Source organism: Gopherus flavomarginatus, chromosome 1 (assembly GCF_025201925.1).
Source record: "Gopherus flavomarginatus isolate rGopFla2 chromosome 1, rGopFla2.mat.asm, whole genome shotgun sequence".
NCBI classification, from domain to species: domain Eukaryota; kingdom Metazoa; phylum Chordata; order Testudines; family Testudinidae; genus Gopherus; species Gopherus flavomarginatus.
The window spans coordinates 256,564,885-256,583,533 of NC_066617.1; the positions used below are offsets into that span (position 1 = coordinate 256,564,885).

At 39.3% G+C, this 18,649-nt stretch overlaps 1 protein-coding gene across 2 annotated transcripts in view; it reads left to right on the forward strand.

The window, feature by feature from the left end:
• The window catches only part of LOC127033562 (E3 SUMO-protein ligase RanBP2-like), a 64,349-nt gene that overhangs the window by 16,988 nt on the left and 28,712 nt on the right, over positions 1-18,649 (forward strand). For both annotated transcript variants that reach the window (XM_050921499.1, XM_050921492.1), the window contains exons 9-19: positions 344-553; positions 2,810-2,988; positions 3,071-3,246; positions 4,481-4,604; positions 5,061-5,222; positions 13,421-13,558; positions 13,634-13,780; positions 15,810-15,992; positions 16,074-16,157; positions 17,966-18,101; positions 18,520-18,617. In XM_050921499.1, coding sequence (XP_050777456.1) covers positions 344-553; positions 2,810-2,988; positions 3,071-3,246; positions 4,481-4,604; positions 5,061-5,222; positions 13,421-13,558; positions 13,634-13,780; positions 15,810-15,992; positions 16,074-16,157; positions 17,966-18,101; positions 18,520-18,617 — 1,637 coding nt within the window. The remainder of the gene's footprint in view (positions 1-343; positions 554-2,809; positions 2,989-3,070; positions 3,247-4,480; positions 4,605-5,060; positions 5,223-13,420; positions 13,559-13,633; positions 13,781-15,809; positions 15,993-16,073; positions 16,158-17,965; positions 18,102-18,519; positions 18,618-18,649) is intronic.

Consider the following 18,649-nt stretch of genomic DNA (forward strand, 5'->3'; position numbering starts at 1 on the left):
TCCAGGGCCCCTGGAATACCAAGAATTATGGCTTTCCTATTTGCTATACTAGTCCTACAAAGACTTCCATATCTTTGTGTGTAGATGATTGAATTTAAGAATTCTTTGGTCTGACTGCCGCACAAAGGGTGGCATGAAAAAGACTTGAAAACGTGGGGTTAAATCCTGGCCCAATTGATGTCTGTTGGAGTTTTCCCATGGACTTAACTGGGGCCTGAATTTCAACCAAAATCTTTAATCCTTGACATGTTGGATTAATGACGGGATGAGACATGCTTGCAACTTACTTCACTGCACTGCTCGTATTTAAAATAATTCTGCATGAATATGTTTTGCTTTACAGGTCACATGCTGCTAAACTTAAGCCATGGCAAGCAAGACTTCTACAAAGAGATTGTGGAGTCTTTCGCAAACGAAAGTGGGCAATCTACTTTATTCGATGCACTCTTTGAGAATGGAGCTCCTAGAGAGAGAACTTTCCTTGGCACTGATAATATCAGAAATGTCTGTATACAGGGACCAGACCATGTGGAGCTAGGCAGATATGATATTGGTAAGAAGCATCCCTTAAGAACACTTTACACTTACTCTCTATATCTTAGTGTGATGTTTCTTCTGATTTGAAGAAAAATCATGCAGATAATACAGACTGCAACCAAGGATAAATGGCCTTTGTCAAAGTTGCTATTTGAATAATCTACAACATGGCTATAACATAGACTTTATCAAATATTAAAACAGATGCCTCAGACAAGCAACCCATTTCTCAGAGAAATGCCTGAGGGGAAGTATATTAGGCTTGGAGTATCTGTAGAAGATCATTAAACCTAGCTGTGAGACGAAAAAATGGAGAGTAAGTAAGTTCAAGAGCCATAGCTCTTTGAAGAGGATAATCTATTAGCAACCCCTTTGTTAAAATAAAGGACTGCTAACTCAGGACCTTCTGATGGTGGCAGTGTATGCAGTATTACAGAGATGACACCTCGATCTAGAGGAAAGGTATTCCATTGGCCAGTGAGTTTGCAGTTCTAAATACTGTTCTCTAGCCTCCCTACTTTCATCTTAAGTATGTGTGTTGTGCAGACTTACTGGCCACTCCTTGCTGGGTGGTCTTAAATTTATAAACTTATTTGCCCCAGTATAAACATACATTGTTCACCTGATAGCTAAAAATAAACACGCTTACTCTTTTTACATTCATTTTATACAGTGCAAAAAAGTGGAGATTGGGAATAAGGAGTGGTTAAAATGAAATATTAGGATGCTGCCAAGTGACTGTCATTAATCTCTAAGGCTGATGCAGCATGTGCACTTACGACGCCTGAAGTGATGTCTGAAACACTCCATCTAATTCTACAATATCAGAACTTTTAGAGCAAAATCATGGAGATAGTAAGATTTCATTTGCAATGAAGTTTGGAGTTTTCATGCTCTTTGTCACCAGCTCATGGCCCCCTTCTGCCAAACTTACCTTCCTCAAAGCATAGGTAATTGTTCGAGTGCTTAGAAATGCAAACATAGACACAAACGTTTTAAGATGCTGATTAGAGAGCCAAGGTGGGTAAGTTATCTTTTATTGGACCAGCTTCTGCTGGTGAGAGAGGCAAGCTTTCGAGCTTACTTAGAGGTCTGCTTCAGGTCTGGGAAATGTACTCTGAGTGAGTGTCTACGCTGCCATTAAACCTCCGTGACATGACTTGGGCTTATGGGGCTGTTTCATCGCAGTGCAGACTTTCAGTCTTAGGCTGGAGCCCAAGCTCTGGAATCCTTCCACCTTGCAGGATCTTAGAGCCCAGGTTCCACCCCATGCCTGGGAATCTACACTGCAGTGAAACAGCCCTGCAGTCTGAGCCCTGCAAGCCCGAGTGAGGTGGCACGGGCCAGCCACTTGTGTTTAATTGCAGTGTAAGCTTACCCAGAGTGTTACAGCTAAATACAAGGTGGAACAGATTGTTTAACATAAGTAGTTAACCCCTTTCAAGGGGAAGTGGCCTGTTAATGCCTCTCCAGTCAGAGGGCGGGGGGAGCGGCTTGGGAGGGTTGTAAACCATAAAGCGAGTCTCAGTTCAGTCTGTGATTTTTAGTGTCTAATGAAGTTATGAATTTACACTCCCAGTCTTGTCTTTTGAAAGCGTTGTGCATGTTTCTTTTGCAGATGGGGATTGATAGGTCAAATATAGTGATTGCTTTATGAAAAGCATTCACCCATCCTGTAACCCACTAACAATGTCTGCAGCTGCTTCCCTCTTCCTTTTCCCCCTATGACTGGAGGGATATTAATGGGCCACTTTACCTTAGTGGTCCCTGGAAATACGTTAACTACTGATGCTAAGCAGTCTGTTCCACCTTGTATTTAGCTGTGATGCTCTGAGTACATTTCCCAGACCTGAAGAACTCTGTGTGATCTGGAAAGCTTGTGTGTCTCACTAACAGAAGTTGGTCCAATAAAAGATATTACTTCACTTACCTTGTCTCTCCAATAACCTGGGTCCAACACGACTACAGCAATACATAAGATGCATACATAAGGTGGTGATGGCATTTTTATATTTAAAATAAAATTATCCTCCACACATAACACATGGGATCTATTTGCTTCTGAGGAATGGACTTGGGGGCTTAGTCATAGAAAGAGAAGTAGATTCAAAGGCAGGAAACCAAAGTGTTTGGCTGGATTATCATTTTTTAAAGATTTCATAACTTAAGGATTTTTTTAAATGGAATAAAATGCAGTTTTGGTAAGTTTACTGTTTGCGTGGATACTGCTGATACAGGCTTTAGAAGTAAACAATCATCTGTTTCTGTTTAGGCGCAGTTCGAGTGCACAATGGTTGTCTCCAGCACCTTACATGGCTTGGTTTACAGTGGAACTCCATGTCAGTCTTCCCTGAAATACGCAAGTGGTTAAAACAGCTTTTTCACTTGCCTCAGGAAACATCAAGACTTGAGACCAATGCTCCTGAAACAATCTGTATATTGGACCTGGAAGTAAGGAAACAGTTTAAGCACTGAAATTTACTACGCTATGGAGAATTGCACAGTATAACATGTATTTATTTTATGAAAACAGGTATTTCTACTTGGAGTGATATTTACTAGCCATTTACAATTACAAGAGACATTTAATGCTCACTACAGTTCACATCAGCCTCAATTTTTACCACTGCCAGTGAGCAGACAGCTCTGTAGTGAAAGGCAGAGATCCTGGTGGGATGCTGTTAATAACCTTATTCACAAAAAAACAGTGTAAGTGGTTTTTTGTTTTTATTTATTTATTTATTTATTTTATTTTGCATTTTACTAAATCTAAGTCGCTTCCAGCATGAGAATCTTAGCATTTAGTCAGGTGACTGTAGACTCTTGTAGCATGTACTTCATTATGTCAACATCTTCAATCTTAGACGCTCAAATTTTGTTAGTAAAAATTTCTGAGAGTTTTGAAAGAGACTTCTGTGGTATTTCTATGCTGCAAGTGAAGATGTCATTGTACCATGGGTAGGCTATCTTTAAACTAACCAGAAAGGGTAACAATAGTACTGAAAATGTGGTGACACGGGCTCCAGCGCAGGATAGCAACACAAGTACACTTGGGCAGCTAGCCCAAATACAAGTCCATGCCACCACTTCCTCACGATTGTTGTTACCAATGATTAAAGCTAGTACAGTATACCTACCTATGCTGCAATAACAACTGTAGTTGCAGTGGCAACATACCTTTAGAAATGGATTGGTGTATGTAAAGGGATTCACTCAATTCAGGAGCATCTCCTTGTGGCTTTGGCGTGGCATAGCAGCTGACTCCCTGTGTGGTGACCGCTGCCCATTGTCACTTCAGTGGTCTCTCTTCAAGCAACTTGGCCCTTCAACCAGATTACATTTTAGCCCACCCCTTCCTGTGTAAAAGTCCAGTGACGATATAGCAGATCTTCCATCTGTCGCTGGGCTCTGTTCTTACACCCCTTACCTCAGGAGATTTCACTTCACCTTCCTTGATACTTGGTAGGGGAACCCAGACCCATCCTCCAGAGACCCTGTAGCTGGCAACCAAGGTCTACTCCTTCAGACTCCTTCCTGCCTCCCTGGACTACTTCCTACATCTTCTATTCCCCAGACAGTGCTTGCAGACTCTTTCCCTGCAGCCCTTTTCTGCTTCCAACTTAACTGGCTTAATAATTATCACCCAGGCCTGCTCCTATAGGACTTCATTATCAGTTATAACTGGCTTTCTCGTTCTCTCAAGTACTGCCAGTATGTTAATTGGCCTCACAGGCCTACCTAAATCCTTCAGGGCCTATGTGGGGTGCACACTGCGATCAGGGTAGTTCTGCAGATATATGGCAAATGGGAGGCAAAAAGGGGATTAAAACCAATAATCTGCATTATATTAATAATTTATCTTCATTATTGTAATAGATAGACAAGCAAAAATGTTCCATAAAACAGCAGGCTAATTAGGCAATGTGTCTTCATTACTTTTCAGACCAGGAACAGCGGCAAAATTAAGGCTTCTAGTCCAGCATGAAATAAACACTCTCAGAGCACTGGGGAAACATGGACTTCAACCTGCCCTAATTGTTCACTGGGCAAAATGTCTTCAGAAAACAGTAAGTTGGCAAAAAATATTTTTACCTTTATTATAACTTAAATAACGCTGTAACTTACTTAATCTTTATAACTTACATATTTCTGTTTGAAGTGTTGTAAAATATTTTACATCATTCTTAGCACAATTTAGCAATTAATATAAATAAACTGAAAATGTAGTAAATATTCACTTGATCATGTTATGCCAAATGAAATCACTTTTTGCATTTCTTTTTCCAATAGTCATTTGGTACCCTTCTTTTAAAATCTAATTTTTTTTCTAGCTGCATGTGTTGCATGCATTATGTAGGCTTGTACGGAAACTGGATGAGGCTCACCTGAGAAGTCAGAGGTGCATAAGACAATACCAGAGCCTTTGAAGACTGTAGTTGAAGCAAGTTAACAGTTTGAATAATATCTAATTAATAGCTGAAATTCCCTAAAATAAACACTCTTCTATTCTGCTTCCTTCACAGGGCAGGAATCTAAATTCTTTCTATGACCAAAGGGAATACATTGGACGAAGTGTTTATTATTGGAAAAAAGTTTTGCCTATGCTGGAAATCATCAAAAAGAAGAAAAGTATTCCTGAACCTATTGATCCTTTGTTCAAACACTTCCATAGTGCAGATATTCAGGTACTGACATAACTAGTTGGATTAGACTGAGGGGCTGGAAGCAACCTGAAACCTACTCTGTTGCAGAGCTGTGTAAATAACTGTTGTTGAGGGAGGGAGAGAGTTGATTTACGAGCAGTTCTGAAATCTTGTTTTGTGTCAATCCAAAACACAATTTTTTGTGAACTAAAGTTGGAAGAGACTTCATTTTAGGTCAACCAAAATGTTTAGTTTTGATTTTGGGCACTGTTAACTTTTTAAATAAAAGCAAATGAAATTTTGGGCTAGATTCACAAAACCCCAGAGGAAGTAGTACTGAGGACTGCATTTAGCCTAATGGTTAGGGTACTCACCTGGGATCTGGGAGACCCAGATTTGAATTACCTCCGCAGAGTAGGGGATGGAACCCGGGTGTTCTTACTCCTTGGCAAGTGCCCTAACCATCAGGCCATAGTGTCATTCTCAGTGTCTCTCTGGCTTAGAGGATATTGATTTATACTAAGTAAAACAGCTCCAACAGGGATCTGGGTCTCCCACATCCTGGGTGAGTGCCCTAACCCCTGTGCTGTTGAGTAAAAGGGGTTTTGTGACTCTAGCTTGACACTTCCAAAAACATGTTTGCAATGTAGCTGTAGCTAGATTGGTCCCAGGATATTAGAGAGGGTGGGTCAGGTAATATCTTTCATTGGACCAAGTTCTGTTGGTGAGAGAGACAAGCTTCCAAGGTCGCTTGTCTCTCACACCAGCAGAACTTGGTCCAATAAAAGATATTACCTCCCCCACTTCCAAAGCTGTTTTTTGACTGAAACAATTAGCTGAAATAGACACGAATTCACAAAATGTTTCCCTCAACTTGAATCTGCATTTTTCAGCTTAAAAAAAGTTTTGGTTGAAAAACTTGATCCAGCTTTACTCTAGTGCTTCAAATAAATGCTAAGTTCTGATTTCTGGTAGGGTTTTGTACATTTCAATGACTTGGTTACTGCCTTACTTTCTTAGCAGCTTTAATAACCTTGGCAGAAATTTTTCCTAACATCTGGTTTAAGCTTGATCTTCTAATGTCAAGCTAATGCTCACTGTCTTGCGTACATAAACTGTGCTATTAGAGTAGTACCATGCTTTCTTTATTTTTGAAAAATTACAGATTTTTATGTGTTTATACTGTGTCCTCTCTTGTGATAAGTATAATAATTTGATCCTACGTATTGCATGAGTAGGACCTTACCAAATTCACCCCCATGAAAAATGTGGCATCGAGGAGACCCAGTATTTCTCAAATTTGGGGTCCTGACCCAAAAGGGAGTTGTGTGGGGTGTCACAAGGTTATTTTAGGGGGAATTGCGATATTGCCAGCTTTTACTTCTGCGCTGCCTTCAGAGCTGGGTGGCCAGAGAGCGGCGGCTGTTGGTCGGGTGCCCAGCTGTGAAAGTGGCGCCTCCGCCAGCAGCTGCGCAGAAGTAAGAGTAGCAGTACCACAACCCTCCCTACAATAACCTTGTAACACCCTCCCCGCCCTCCACCCCCAACTCCTCTTTTTTGTCAGGACTCATACAATTACAACACTGTGAAATTTCAAGATTTAAATAACTGAAATCATGAAATGTGTGATTTTTAAAATCCTATGACTGTGAAATTGACCAAAATGGACCATGAATTTGGTAGGGCCCTATACATAAGGCATAATCTATTATCTTTCTGTGAGTTTTTTTGTTTTTATTGGATTCTAGTTTAATCCGTTTTTTACTGAAAAGCCCAGAGCTTACAACAGTCTAGTCAGTCTTCCAAAGGCTTTGTAAAAAGAAATGATTACATCACTGTTCTTATTAGAGACCTTCAGGCCTTAGGAAAAAGTAGTAGATAGATGTACCTTAAGGATTTATGCTGCTTCCCATCACTGTAGTATGAGTACTGAAGTCTCATTGTTTGCTCATGTTTATAATTTCTCATTACTCTAGATTTTGTTCCATAAAACTCTTAGTAGGCTTTTTCCCGCTTTCTTTCCTTATTTTCTTGTCTTCCATTTCTGTACTGTGTTGTGTTGGATGATATAAGGCTCCTAGATACATTGTTGCTTGAATTTATGGCATACAGAGTTCAGCCAACTCTTTGCAAGGAGTAGTCTTGATTCTCCTCTTTTCAGGGCATGTAAGTAACTTCATGTGAGTCTAGTTGTATCAATTACAAGTGTCAGCAATTCAACACTTGGGCCAAATTCTCTGCTAATAAAACTCTCAGTGAGATGTGAAGTCAGTTTGCCAGAGGTTAAGCTTAAAGTTAAAACAGTTTAGGGCATTGACTCTCTTACAGTTAGATATAGAGATGCCATGATATGAGAACCTGATAGAATCTACGTGTGAGAGAAAAACCCTTTTGATTCAGTTTAAGATGTGGCCAAGATCTGTGCAGTCAACGTTGATTCTGGGGTATTTGTATTCAAAATTGTCTGCTCAAGTGTCAAGGATTAGTAAATATTTTGTGATGGATGAGTCTATTTGGGGCACATGAAGCATACTTTTGTGGAGGGAGGGGGTGCGCGCACGCACAAAGTATATAAGGATTTCTCCTAATGGAGATTGGGGAAGGAACTGGAAGGCATCTGATTTTTTTTTTTCTGGGAAAGAAAGATAGGCCAACACTATTTACTATTCTTCTATCTCATCAGGAGCTTTTTTATGACCTGAAAATCAAAAACGTATCCTACAGAAAAGTGGAAACATGTACAAATCAAAGGATGAGCACAAAAGAATAGCATAAGCATGTAGGGGAAAAGTCAGGCCAAAGCACAAGTAAGTTACACAAGAGACATAAGGCAATAAGAAGTTCTATAAATGAATTAGGAGTGAATGAAAGATGAAAGTGTAGGTCTGCCACTTAGCTGTGATGCAGGTCTAATAAGGGATGACATCAAGAGGGCTGAAATGTTTAAGGTATTCTTTGCTTCAATCTTCATTAAAAAAGTTAATTGTAACCAGTTAATTGACACAGTTAATATTAACAAGGGGGAAGGAACATATTCCAGAATAGGAAAAAACAAGTTAAAGAATATTTAGATAAGTTAGGTGTATTCATCAGGCTCTGATGACTTGAAATTAATCCAGAGTACTTAAGGAACTAATTGAAGCAATCTTGGAACAGGTAGTAATTATCTTTGAGAACTCATGGAAGTCCTAGAGGACTAGAGAAGTGCAAACCTAGTACCTATCTTTAAAATGGAGAATAAAGAGAACCCAGGGAATTATAGACCAATCAACTGAACTTCAGTACCTGGAAAGATTCTGGAACAAATTATTAAACAATCTGTTTGCAATCCCCTAGATGATGATAGGACACTAAGGAATACCCAACATGGGTTTGGCAAGAACAAATCATCCCAAACTAACATCACTTCTTTGATAGGGTTACTGGTCTAGTGGATAGCAGGGAAGCAGTAGATACGATGCACCTTGATGTTTTTTAGTAAGGCTTGTGACACCGTCCCATATGACATTTCCATAAGAAAACTAGGGAAATGTGATTAGATGAAATTAGTATAAGGTGAGTGCACAACTGGTTGAAAGGTTACTCAGAATAGTATCAATGGTTAACTGACAAACTAAGAGGGTGTGTCTAGTGAGGTCCCAGGGTTCTGTCCTGGTTCTGGCACTAATCACTGTTTTAATGATTTGGTTACTGGAGTAGAAGAGTATGCTTATAAAACTTGCAATGACACCAAGCTGGGGGTGAGGGGGTGTTAGCACACTGGAGGACAGGATCAGAATTCAAAAGGTCTTGGACAAATTGGAGAATTGGTCTGGCTTCAACAAGATGAAATTCAATAAAGATAAGTGCAAAGTACTTCCATTAAAAAGGAAAAATGAAATGCCCAAATACAAAATTGGGAATTACTGGCTAGGCAGTATTACTGCTGGAAAGAAGCTGGAGGTTATAGTGGGTCACAAATTAAATATGGGCCAGCAATGTGATACAGTTGCATAAAGCTAATATTGTTCTGGGTTGTATTAACACTAGTGTTGTACATAAGAGATGGGAGATAATCGTCCTGCTCTGTGTGGCACTGGAGGGGCCTCAGCTGGAATAATATGCCCAGGTCTGAGTGCCATGCTTTAGGAAAGGTCATGGACAAACTGGAGAGTCTGAAGGATGGCGACAAAAATTACAAAGATTTAGAAAATCTGAGCGGTAAGGATAGGTTTAAAACAAACAAAAAAGCTGGTTGTGTTGTCTAAAGAAAAAGACCAGGGAGCAGATGGGAACCTGATAAGTCTTCACGTATATTAAGGGCTGTTAAAGAGGACTGATCAATTGTTTTCCATGTCCATTGATGGTAGGACAAGTAATAATGAGTTTAATCTACAGCAAGGAAGACTAAAGTTAGATATTAGGGGAAACTTTCTAATTATGAGGATAAACTCTTCAATAGGATTTCAAGAAAGACTGCGGAATCCTCATCATTGGAAGTTTTTAAGAACAGGTTAGAACAACGCTTGTCAAGAATCGTTTGTTTACTTGGTCCTGCCTCAGTGCAAGGGGATGGACTAGAACACCTCTCAAGGTCTCTTCCAGCCCTATTTTTCTATGATTTCGTTGCCAATGCTGATATTAAACATAAAATTCTGTTCTGACTACCAGGATAGTTTGAGATACGGTTGAGTAGAAAATGAAACTGTTCAGACTTTCATAGACACTACTCTGGTTTTGGCTGAGCTTTTTCTGGAGAAACTGGTGAAGTGGAAGGAACTAACACAGTGAAGATGTTTGTATTTGCATATTAAATTGAAGACTTTTTTGTTTGATTTAGTTGTTGAGGGTCTTATGCAGTACTGCTCAGGGCCCTGGGTAAGTATTTAGATATTGAATACAATTTAGATATTGAATAACAAATGATATAGAATGTGATGACATCATGTATGGAAACCACTGGAATTGAGAGTACACTTTTGGAGGAAGGGTTTTGACTAAGATTTAAAGTGCTTTGTGTGAATGCACATTTTCATAGACCCCCTACAAAGAAAAAGAGCAGATGAGAATAGAGGACTAACACAAAGATACAAAATCCAATTTAGTCTGTACAAACTGGTTGTTTTTCATGACTTACTACTTCAGAACTTCATATTCATAATTAAGTTGGGTGACATTTCAACACATCCAGAAAAATGAGCAGAAGGATATATCTTGCAAACTGGCTGAACAACTACTTTGTACTTGATCTCAGTATAATGGCACACTCAAGTATGTGATATATCAGAAGTTGCTTTTCCCTTGGTGTTAGAACAAGGTATTTGTCATTTTATCTGAATTTTTTTCAAAATATGTAGCATGTGTAGTAATATAACTTAATACTCTTCATCCATAGAATTTAGTGTTTTACAAAGGTGATGTAGGCCGGGTGGCCATCCCTCTCTGATAGTCTCTGAGGAAGGCCATGCCTCCTCACTGTCGCGTACCTGTAGAGGTGCTCAAATGGGGGAATTAGCTTCACGTAGTGCTCTGATCCTCCAGCTGGGCAGAACAGTACAGCAGTCTTTGAGCCCCAGGCCCAGTCAGGGCTGGGCAGCAAAGCAATGGGTAAGCTCTAGTCTGCAATCGGCAGAGCAGCTAAGCAGTCTGAGTCCCAGTGAGAGTGAGCACCATAAAGTCTAGGGGTACAGGTAAGGGTGAGCACCAAGAGAGCCTATGGGGCTCAGGTAGGGTTGTGTGAGGAGCACAGGCCTACTGGCCTAAGGAGGGGGAGTACTGCCACCCCAGAGATGGAGTGGCAGGGGGATGTAGGTCTGCCCAACTCCACTACATCCCAGCCCAAGACCTGAACAGTGGCAGAGCGGTCTGCCACTGGATCAGCAGGGAATCCGCCTGCAACACGGTGACTGTATCAGGCCAGCTCCCAGCCAAACTGTTGCATGCTTTCCTTGGACTGCTTCCTACTCTCCCCCTCGGGTGTACTTGTGTCTGTCCTCTAGGGGAGCTCTGGTCAGTCGGCAGGCGTCAATCCTAGCAGCTTCTCTGCAGGCTCCAACAGCAGGCGGGATGTGTCTGTCCCTTGTGGTAGCTCCACCACAACTAAGCTGCCTTTTATACTTCCCCTTCCTATCCCACCCGTCTGCTTCTGGTGGGGTAGACGTGGGTCTCCTGGTTTGGCCCACCAGAGGGCATGTTGTGGTCCCTCCCTGTCATTCTCTGAGGCGGGGGGGGGGGGGGTCACACCACCTTGCTCCAGGTAGATAAACAGCATTTGCCCTATTTTACAGATAAGGAGACTGAAGCACGCAGTCTGGTCACTTGGGGAGCTAATAATCAAGCTTGAAATAGAGTACAGATCTCTTGGCTACTACTCTAGTTGCTTTTTAACTCTGTACCTCTTTCGGATCACAATGCTTCTCATTTCCGTATGCTTCATACATAGTTTAGCAGAGGCATGCAGAATCTGAATGCTGGAACTCAGTCATTACATCAGTTGAAGAACAATACTGCACCAAGCTTAAGTTTACTCTGTTGTGGGCCATGTTAGCCACATAATAGTGAAAGTCAAAAATTGAGAAATATTAAGTGATGGTTGATCAACATCAATATCCACCTCTGAAAACATGAACGTATGTGAAATCTGACAGAAAGGGAGTGCTGTCAAGCTCTTTAAGCCTGAACTTTAGGCTTTAAAGGGACATCAGCTTGAAATCTAGTCTCCTGCAAAGTTAAAAATAGTTTCAGGTACTACTCATCCCTTAGCCCACTTGTCATTAGTGAATTTTCTATTTATATAAAAAATTAAACACAAACTACGTTTAAGGAACATTATTAAGATTACAAAGTTGAAAATTCAGAAGTTAAGAAATGCCAGAGATGCTCTAGGCATCAAAGGTTAGACACCTAAAGTTAATGGACTCTTGACTTTGATTTCTCTTATTTCCCCATCTGTAAAATAGGGATATAGCCCCCTCATCACTGGGATATTGTGAAAAAAAATTCTTTGGTGTTTGTGAAGCACTCTCATATTATGATGGGTATGGAAAAGCCTGTGAAGAAATAATTCCATATTGAGTGCAGAGTTTGAGTAGTGTCTAGTAAAGAAGGTATAAGGAAAAAACAATATGGAATAGCTACTGCACTGTTCATGCTGAGCACAGAACAAGGCAGGGATTGTGTTGAAAAAATATGATGTGGTCATGAAAATAAAGACAGTGTCATAATGCATATGCCCAAGGGCAGGCTGAACTAAGGTTGCAAAGGCATTTCCTAAATTGAAAGCCTGAATTTGCAATCTTAATGTTCTTTTAATGTAGTGTTGTGTATGTAATTTCCTAGCTTTTAAAAAGGAAAACTGCAAGGGAAATTCTGCTCAGCCCCTGTGGCACAGGACCTCAGCTTGTTCAGAGCAGGTGGAATTGTCAAGAAATGTGGCACCAAAGTTGCAGTAAGTCTCCATGGAGCACATGCAAACTACTGTTTTTAATGGCTTAAAAAAGCACATCTGACACACAGGCCAGCCCTCTCCCAAATTTCAAGTTCCTGCTCAAAAGCATGGAGGCACTAGAACTATTGGATGAAAAAGTTGTAAGGAATTCTTTATCATGGGCAAAACAATGTATGTTTCCTAACCTTGTTCTTGGAAATGGCTGGAACATTTGTGTTGAAATTTATAAGCAACTGAAAACAGGATCTTATGGTTGCCTGACATTCCTCTTAGTTATAGATGGTGCCACCAGCTCCCCCTATAACTTTAATCCCCAGATTCATACAGAAACTGAAATTGAATAGACTCAGGTTGCTGTCAGCTGCACAAAGTAAACAAGCCAAACAATTTTTCTTTCAGTTTCAGTAATCTTAAATGTTAATAGTCCAATAGAAAGCTTAAAAGTTTAGGTATTTTTAAAGTTGATATCTTTTCAAAATGTTACACATGGGGACAATTCAATTGGATTTCCATTCTTAACTTTTTTCAGGCTAATTTAATGTGACTCAAACATTTTTGTTGTATTCCTGTGCAGCAGCAAATGTGTTTTAGAAACATTATTGTGACTATCAGATTGCTCTCAAAAATACAAAAAGGACACATTGATATCTGTATTTTTATTTTTTTTTAAAGTAGGGGGAAATAAACTTACAGTAGGAATGCTTTTTTTTTAAAAGCACTTCCAAGAGCCTGAGGTTAAATGTACTTTGTATCAAGCAGTTGCCTAGAGGATGTAAGCTTTACTTTTAGTTTTTGACAAAGCTTCTCTTTGTAGGTTTCCCAGGTGGCAGAATACGAAGAGGAGGCATATATAGCATTTGCTATGTTGGATGCAGTTGATGGAAAAACCGAGGATGCTTTGCTAGCACTTGAAGCTATTAAAAATGTCGTTTCATATTGGAATCTTGCCATAGTAGGTGTAACTCTTTTATTTTAATTTTTATGTTCGTAATACTGCATGGTAAAAATTACTACTTTTGTTGGATAGATTTTCCAGAGAAAGGCTGAAGAAATTGAGAATGATGCACTCTCACCACAAGAACAAGAAGAGTGCAAAAGTCACCTGCAAAAGAGCAGAGACTATCTGTTAAAGATCATTGATGAAAGTTTTACAGACACTTCAGTAATTGAGAAGGTATGTAATTTGGTTTGCTCTATAGTTCATTACTGATGGAATCCTTTGCATCAGCAGGAAATCTGTGTTTTAAATTATCCTTTCAAAATTTGATAGAGCATTAACATTTTCTTCGGTGAAGTGTTTTGCTTTACAAACCAAATTCAGTACTTAAGAATGAACTATGCATTCAGAAGGTCTCTGCATAGTTTGTTCCTAAAATGGAGGTGGCAACAGTTCTTTTCTATTTTGGAAATACTTCGTTATGCACATTTTTTAAAAAGCTTTATTTTAAAATTGTGAATCAATACTGTAGTCAAGATCCTTTTATTTTAGTTCAATTTAAGAAACTTTTATTTTTGGACAAACATTAGGCTGCGGTTAGAGTGGAGATCAAATATTTGACTGCATTTAACTCTGTATCTTTGACTTAATCCTAATCAGTCAATGCTTACAAGGTGGGGCTGCTGAATCAGGAAAAGACACATTTATATACTACTACTGGTTAGATGAATCTTTCTGCTGAAGTTCATGCAGAATTAGGGTGAAATTTTAATAGTAAAAAGTGCAATGTCATGCATTTAGGGATTAATTACAAGAATTTTGGTTATAAATTGGGGACACATCAGCTGGAAGTAACAGAGGAGGAGAAGGACCTCAGAGTATTGGTTGATCACAGGATGACTGTGAGCTGCCAATGTGATATGACTGTTAAAAAAGCTAATGTGGTTTTAGCATGCATCAGGTGAGGTATTTCCAGCAAAGATAAGGAGATGTTAGTACTGTTATACAAGGCACTAGTGAGACCTCATCTGGAATATTGTGTGCAGTTGTGGTCTCCCATATTTAAGAAGGATGAATTCAAACTGGAACAGGTACAGAAAAGGTCTACTAGGATGATCCGAGGAATGGAAAACCTGTCTTATGAAAGGAGACTCCAAAGAGCTTGGCTTGTTTAGTCTAACCAAAAGAAGGTTGAGGCAGGATATGATTGCTCTTTATAAATATATCAGAGGAATAAATATTAGGGAGGGAGAGGAATTATTTAAGCTTGGTACCAATGTGGACACAAGAACAAATGGATATAAACTGGACACTAGGAAGTTTAGACTTGAAATTAAACAAAGGTTTCTAACCATTGGGGGAGTGAAATTCTGGAACAGCCTTCCAAGGGTAGTAGTGGGGGCAAAAGACATATCTGGCTTCAAGACTAAGCTTGATAAATTTATGGAGGGGGATGGTACGATGGGATAGCTTAATTTTGGCAATTAATTTGGCAATTGATCTTTGTTTATCAGCAGGTAGATATGCTCAGTGGTCTGTGATGGGATGTTAGATGGGGTGGGATCTGAGTTATTACAGAGAATTCTTTCCCGGGTGCTGGCTGGTGAGTCTTGCCCACATGCTCAGAGTTTAACTGATCGCCATATTTGGGGTCAGGAAGGAATTTTCCTCCAGGGAAGATTGGCAGAGGCCCTGGAGGTTTTTCGCCTTCCTCTGCGGCATGGGGCAGGGTCACTTGCTGGAGGATTCTCTGCAGCTTGAGGTCTTCAAACCACGATTTGAGGACTTCAGTAACTCAGACATAGGTTGGGGGTTTGTTACAGGAGTGGGTGGGTGAGAATCTGTGGCCTGCATTGTTCAGGAGGTCAGACTAGATGGTCATAATGGTCCCTTCTGACCTTAAAGTCTGAGTCTATAATTATATCATTTAATAGTTTTGTCCTACGTATAGTGATGACATACATGCAGAGTAGTCATTGAGTTTTGGAACAGACAATAAATCATATGTCATGTAAACAATAGTAGTTGACAGTGTCTAAAGTTGTGGGAAACTGACAAAGATTAGCATATTAAAAGCTAAAAAGTTCAGGTTTTGCATTAGTAAAAATATTTGGATCTATTTGTTCAGATAGAGGAATAGTCATCTTGATATGTGGTATTTTTACATGAAAGTCTATTTGCTAATAGTGCTTTATTACTCCAGTTGCACTTGAACTCAAAGTGAGTATATCCCTAAACATCTTTGTGCACTGCAATTCTCTCCCAGTTACCAGTGTCAATAGAAACTGTTAAGGAGATGCTGGATACAGTAATTCAAGAGCTTGGGGATTATGGCGAAGAAGAAAGTCCTGTCTTCAAGAATGGCCTATCCCGAACTGTAGATTCAGAATTTAAACACTCCACTCCATCACCAACAAAATTTTCTTTATCACCAAGTAAAAGCTACAAGGTATATCAAATAACACACACAATTCTTCTGAAATGTATTGTTTTTAATTAATGTGATAAGAGTCAATCATTGTTCTTTCAGTTCTCTCCCAAAACGCCCCCTCGTTGGGCAGAGGATCAGAAATCTTTACTTCAGATGATCTGTCAGCAAGTAGAAGCCATTAAGGTAAATAAATCCTAATTGAGTTTTTGTATCAACAGATGTGTAGTGAAGAGCACTTCAACATTGGATTTGCTACTAAAGTTAACATTAGATTACAAAGCTCAGACTGTTAAAAATTTAAGTTAAACTTCTAGTGTGTGATGAGATTTCCAGTTATATAAATGGAATTAAAGTGGTTAAATCTCTGCATAATTTGAAGAGTATGGGGGCAAGTGTCAGTGTATAGAAATTTGATTTCAGAAGCTGTGAAATTAGTGCGTAAGCAGATAAAGGCATCCTTCTGTGGGACCATACACTGAGCATGTGAATTGTTCTTCTCGTACCTCTGAAGCCATTAATGATAAGAGAAAGATGGCTTTAATTGGATGGTTATAGAGGCAAGACAAAAGCACTATGTAAGGTATTAGTTTCAAGTGTACTTAACATTGAATTGGGTAGCTAGTACTGACATCTAAAAATGGATTTAATTTGTTCGACCTATTCTGTGCCAGATTGGTTCTTTTTACCAGTTTATTTTATCTTGCACTTAAGCAGTAAAGTTATGGAAGTCCAAAAATAAAACAAGAAATTCATTTTTGTTGTTTGTTTGAAATATAGTTAATGGTGATTAAATTATCACTGACCTTTCTCCATATTTTAATAATTTTCCTAACAACCTCACTGCTGCTGAATTGATGCAAAATTCTTATTCACTATTTCCTATGTTAGCCTTGTAAAATTACACTTGCCAGGCAAGCAATTGTTTCTGCCTTTTTAAAGGGCCTTTGTTATAATAGGACAGTCTTTCAGATTGTCTCACTATCTTTTTGTTGCCCTCTCTAGTGCTTCTAATGGTCCCAGAGAATGTGAAATGATTATGTAGTGTATATAATAAACCTCTTCCTCCAAATATTAAAGTACATTCCACTGGACTAAAGCACCGGGTCTAGTCCTTTGCACACTTCTGGAACATTCCCAAATCTGAAACTTGCCAGACAGCTACATAGAGTACTTTCTTTACTTTCATTAAACATTGTCCTTGATCTGGCTGCGAGAACAGATGCCAGATTTGGTAGGGCAGTGTTAGTCATTGTTTGGCTAAAGTGGGATCCACACGGATGACAACATCATTACTATAAGGCAAATAAAAGTTATTCTCAACATTAGTAAATGTTCTCTGTTAGCATATTATTGGCTCCCTATCTTTGCATCGCTTCAAGATTAAAAGAAATTAACTCATCCAGTCTATAACTAAAAATGTTTCAGTGTACCTGAGCATCCTCTACCAATATTTGCTAAAAAAATCAAGGGCAAGGGCAGCTATCCAAGTAAAAGCTTATCCTTTGGCTCCTCTCTAAGGACAACGTTACACGAAAAATTTGTCTCTAGCTTCAGAACTGTTCTTTTTAGTCTACTAATGTGTGTGACTGGAGGATTTAGGTATTTTATGTAATGTTGAATATGGCACTTCGGATGTGTTCAGTTCATTTTTTGCTAGTACTTGACTTTTTTTTTTTTAAAATTTACATAATTGGTTTTGTGTACTAGCTCAGCAGTAGACTATATTAATTCATACAAAGAGACCACTTCGGTGTTAATTGCTGCATATGATAAACAAAAACAGCTAGAGTAATCTCTTCCTTCAAAACTGAGGCTTAGGTGGCAAGGGTATCCAGATAAAAATCAGAGTTTGTTAAACACCAAAGTAAAACTGAGAATTTTTAAGGCTTTGCATAGATAGTACTTACATCAAAGTAAACATCTGCTTTAATATGCAACAATACCTGTCTTTAATTTTAATGTAACACTATATAAATACTCTCTCCTGATAGAATGAGATGCATGAAATGAAACTCAATAATTCCAATTCAAACTTGTCTCATCGGTGGCCTGCTGAAGGCTATGGCACAGATACAATGTCAGATGGCTATCAGGGAACACAGAACTTTCATGGAGCTCCACTAACAGGTAAACTGGTGTTGAGGGTTTAATAAGTTACTGTATCTTGTTTTCAGAAGACCTTGGTCAGCTTTTAAAATTACTATAAATTAGGCATTTAAGGTTTAAACACTGCAAAGGAGTTTAAAAATACCTTTCTGTTGAAAAGTATTACCTACCTTTTGAAGATGGTTCTCCTTTTTTTTTTTTTTTAAATTGGAGATATACCAATCTCCTAGAACTGGAAGGGACCTTGAAAGGTCATTGAGTCCAGCCCCCTGCTTTCACTAGCAGGACCAGTTTTTGCCCCAGATCCCTAAGTGGCCCCCTCAAGGATTGAACTCACAACCCTGGGTTTAGCAGGTCAATGCTCAAACCACTGAGCTATCCCTCCCCCCATTTTGGGTAATGGCAAAATAGAATTACACTCTTGTGTGTTCTCTTTTAGTTGCTACCACTGGCCCATCAGTCTACTACAGTCAGTCGCCTGCCTATAACTCTCAGTATCTTCTCAGAACAGCTGCAACCAATGTAACGCCAACAAAGGTGAGGAGAGGTCTGTTAATTTACTGCTTTGA